Source organism: Dendrobates tinctorius, unplaced genomic scaffold (genome assembly GCF_039654945.1).
Source record: "Dendrobates tinctorius isolate UK_male_01 unplaced genomic scaffold, ASM3965494v1 ptg000370l, whole genome shotgun sequence".
NCBI classification, from domain to species: domain Eukaryota; kingdom Metazoa; phylum Chordata; class Amphibia; order Anura; family Dendrobatidae; genus Dendrobates; species Dendrobates tinctorius.
In genome coordinates, this window is record NW_027362036.1 from 5,159,073 (window position 1) to 5,163,002 (window position 3,930).

At 38.0% G+C, this 3,930-nt stretch overlaps 1 protein-coding gene across 1 annotated transcript; it reads right to left on the minus strand.

Annotated features, from left to right (window-relative positions):
- Positions 1-1,475: 1,475 nt before the first annotated feature.
- LOC141075774 (olfactory receptor 11L1-like) lies at positions 1,476-3,662 on the minus strand. The gene is made up of 2 exons (XM_073562921.1): positions 3,340-3,662; positions 1,476-2,070 (listed from the first exon to the last, which is right to left on the minus strand). The coding sequence occupies exons 1-2, from the start codon at positions 3,657-3,659 to the stop codon at positions 1,476-1,478; spliced, it is 915 nt and encodes a 304-aa protein (XP_073419022.1). The 5' UTR covers positions 3,660-3,662.
- Positions 3,663-3,930: the final 268 nt, after the last annotated feature.

The following is a 3,930-nucleotide window of genomic DNA, read 5'->3' on the forward strand; positions in this document are numbered from 1 at the left end:
GCACACTTTCACTTTTGTAGGTACTTCACACTCTGCTGTGCCCTCCTGATCTTTAGGACTAACATGAAGTGCATTATGGCCTTTCAGGCCTGAAGCTCTTTCAAAGCTGAATGTTACTCTTAAGCTAAGAAAGGTTGGGGATCACTGTTGTGAAGCATATCTAATGAAAACCAGGTAAAGTGGCAGTCTACTACTTTGATAATGATGACCTATCCTAGGTCAATCAATGTCAGATTGCTGGGGGTCTTAAACATGGCACCCCCAAGTGCAGTGCAATTGGCTCCAATGTTGGCTGGATGTATAAGAATGTATAGAGTCAGAACAGCACAGCTCCATACACTGCTTAGCAGCGCTTGAGTATTGCAGCTCAACTCCTATTCAAGTGAAATCAAACTAAATATTCTAGTGAATAGGACTGATCTGAAGAATTGAGGAATAGCCAGTAGGACTGAACAGGTACCAGGTTATCCTTGATTTTCTGGCTTTTATTCATAAAACTTTAATTAAAAAATACCTACAGTGTAGTCACAGATGTTGGGAGATGACCTCCGCTACCCCAATAACTACAGTAGTCGCAGATGTTGGGAGACGACTTCCACTACCCCCTTTTCCAACCTCTACTGTTTTTATTACTATTTTTTTCTTTCCATTATCTACAAATAATGCTCTGTTTTATCTCCTTTTTGGTTTGTGGCCTGCAAAAGGGAGGCTTTCATATGCAGAACTTCACAGCATTTGTTAATTTCTTCTTAGTAATTATTGGTGACTTTTTCTTATGATTCGTGTGCGTGATTAAAGGGAATCTGTCACCCATTTTTAGCGATATCATGTAAAGATATCACCCAATTGTTTCCCACAAGGATTCTATTAGGACTTTTGATTCCCCCCGACCCCGCGCTTGCGCATTGAAAAGGCCCCGGAACTGTGTCCTGCATGTGAAGTCTTCCGGGGCATAGACCGCCCTGAAAAATACCGTGAAATACTTTCCATGATATCACTAAAAATTGGTGACAGATTCCCATTAAGTATAATTCTCATTTCTTTAAACATTAATCATAAATATTTTAGTAGCCAAATATTTTTTGACTTTTCTACGTCATGCTTTATATTGAAAATGCTATCAATATAAAATGAACATACATAGGACAAATTGAATACAACAGTAAATAGAAGGAGATCCCACATTTATATCATCTATTGGAGCAAAACTGGGCTACAAACATTGCCTCGGAGGAGGACGCTTTATACATACAACCCAATATTTTTTCTAGGCAGTGTGGAATACTTCACTTTTCCTGTGGTGGCACTGCAGGAATATTGGACACTTCCACTACTAGATTTTCCAACAGATTATTGGTAATCAGAATATTTTTTGAGTAAGTTTTTAACAAGAAAAGCTTGTACACAATAGGAAACCCCTTTCAATATCTAGGCCAATCCTAGGAGATTGATCGTTTAAAGTGGGCAAAATTTTGTTATAATGAAAAACATTTTCTGAATGCTATCTTTATGCCCTGGTTTCTGAAGCTATATATTATAGGGTTAAATAGTGGGGTGATTAAAGTATGTAATAGGGAAACAACCTTATTAATAATCAAGGAATGTCCGACAGATGGGATCATGTATTTAGCTATTAATATCCCATAAAACGCGCCCACAACAATAAGGTGAGAGCTGCAGGTAGAAAAGGTTTTTTGTTTGCCAGTTGTGGTCGGGATCTTTGCTATAGTGAGGAATATATACACATAGGTTCCAATGATAAAACCACAAGGAAGGATAAATATTGGCATAGAAATTAAAAAGACTTCCAGTTCTACAAAGGAAGTGTCCGAACAAGAAAGCTTCTGAAGAGGGTAAAGGTCACAGTAGATATGGTCAATGATATTATCATGGCAAAAATTAAACTTTGAAACAGGTATGATTCCCGTAAGATTAAAGGTAAGACCAAGCAGCCATGGCCACAGTGAAAGACAGTTTTGAAATTTAAGGTTCATGATACTAGAGTATCTTAAGGGGTTACAAATAGCCAGGTAGCGATCGTAGGACATCACTGAAAGAAGAAAACACTCCGTAAAAGGTTGATACATAAAATGAGAACAATGGGGATAGGGGAAAATATGTGTAGGTGGGTTAAGAGCTGGCTCAGGGATAGGAAACAAAGGGTGGTTATTAATGGAGCACACTCGGACTGGGTCACGGTTAGCAGTGGGGTACCACAGGGGTCAGTTTTGGGCCCGCTTCTTTTTAACATATTTATTAATGACCTTGTAGGGGGCATAGAGAGTAGAATTTCAATATTTGCAGATGACACTAAACTCTGCAGGGTAATTAATACAGAGGAGGACGATTTTATATTACAGGAGGATTTATGTAAACTAGAAGCTTGGGCTGATAAATGGCAAATGAGCTTTAATGGGGATAAATGTAAGGTCATGCACTTGGGTAGAACGAACAAGTTGTATAATTATGTGCTTAATTGTAAAACACTGGGCAAAACAGTCACTGAAAAAGACCTGGGTGTATGGGTGGACGACAAACTCACATTTAGTGGCCAGAGTCAAGCAGCTGCTGCAAAGGCAAATAAAATAATGGGATGCATTAAAAGAGGCATAGATGCTCATGAGGAGAACATAATTTTACCTCTATATAAGTCACTAGTGCGACCACACTTAGAATACTGTGTACAGTTCTGGTCTCCGGTGTATAAGAAAGACATAGCTGAACTGGAGCGGGTGCAGAGAAGAGCGACCAAGGTTATTAGGGAACTAGGGGGTCTGCAATACCAAGACAGGTTATTACACTTGGGGTTATTTAGTTTGGAGAATCGAAGGCTTAGGGGTGATCTTATTACAATGTATAAATATATGTGGGGACAATACAAAGACCTTTCTAATGATCTTTTTACTCTTAGACCTGTGACGGGGACAAGGGGGCATCCTCTACGTCTGGAGGAAAGAAGGTTTAAGCATACTCACAGACGCGGATTCTTTACTGTAAGAGCAGTGAGACTATGGAACTCTCTGCCATATGATGTTGTAATGAGTGATTCACTACTAAAATTTAAGAAGGGACTGGATGCCTTTCTTGAAAAGTATAATATTACAGGGTATATACACTAGTCTCCTTAATATTGCGTTGATCCAGGGAGCTAGTCTGATTGCTGTATGTGGAGTCGGGAAGGAATTTTTTTCCCCAATATGAAGCTTACTGTTGCCACATGGGTTTTTTTTGCCTTCCTCTGGATCAACATGTTAGGGCAAGTTAGGATAGGATATGGGTTGAACTAGATGGACTTAAAGTCTCCCTTCAACCTTAATTACTATGTTACTATGTTACTATGTAATAATTGTACCACTGAAGAAATAAAATTGGATGATGCAGTCGATGTAAGTCATTGTTTTACTTCCATACAGAATGGCACCAAGCATGTTGGGAACAATGTTCGCGCTAATCACAAGGTCAGTGAAGGAAAGATGACACAGAAAGTAATACATGGGAAGCTGAAGCTTACTGTTGACTAAAACAAGGACAATAATCATAAGATTTCCCATTACTGTAAAAAAAAAGATAATCAAGAAAAGAACGAAGAATAAAATATTAAAACCACGAAGGTTTCTGAAACCCAAAAGAATAAATTCTGTAACCTTTGTTTGGTTCATTACAGACAATGTTACGTTTAGACGATTGATATGTCATGTATTCTAGATAGAGAAAACATAATAACTCATACAATTCATGGACAAAAAATCTGCATAAAATTAGTTGAGAACAATCTACAGCAATCAGTCATAACATTAATATCACTGACAGTGAGTAACATTAAGGCCATGATTCACCTAAGCAATTTTAACAGAAATCTGTTGTAAAGTGTTGTAAAATATTGAAAAATTCTTTTGCAACCTGGAGTTGTGAAAAAGTTTTGTGACTTTT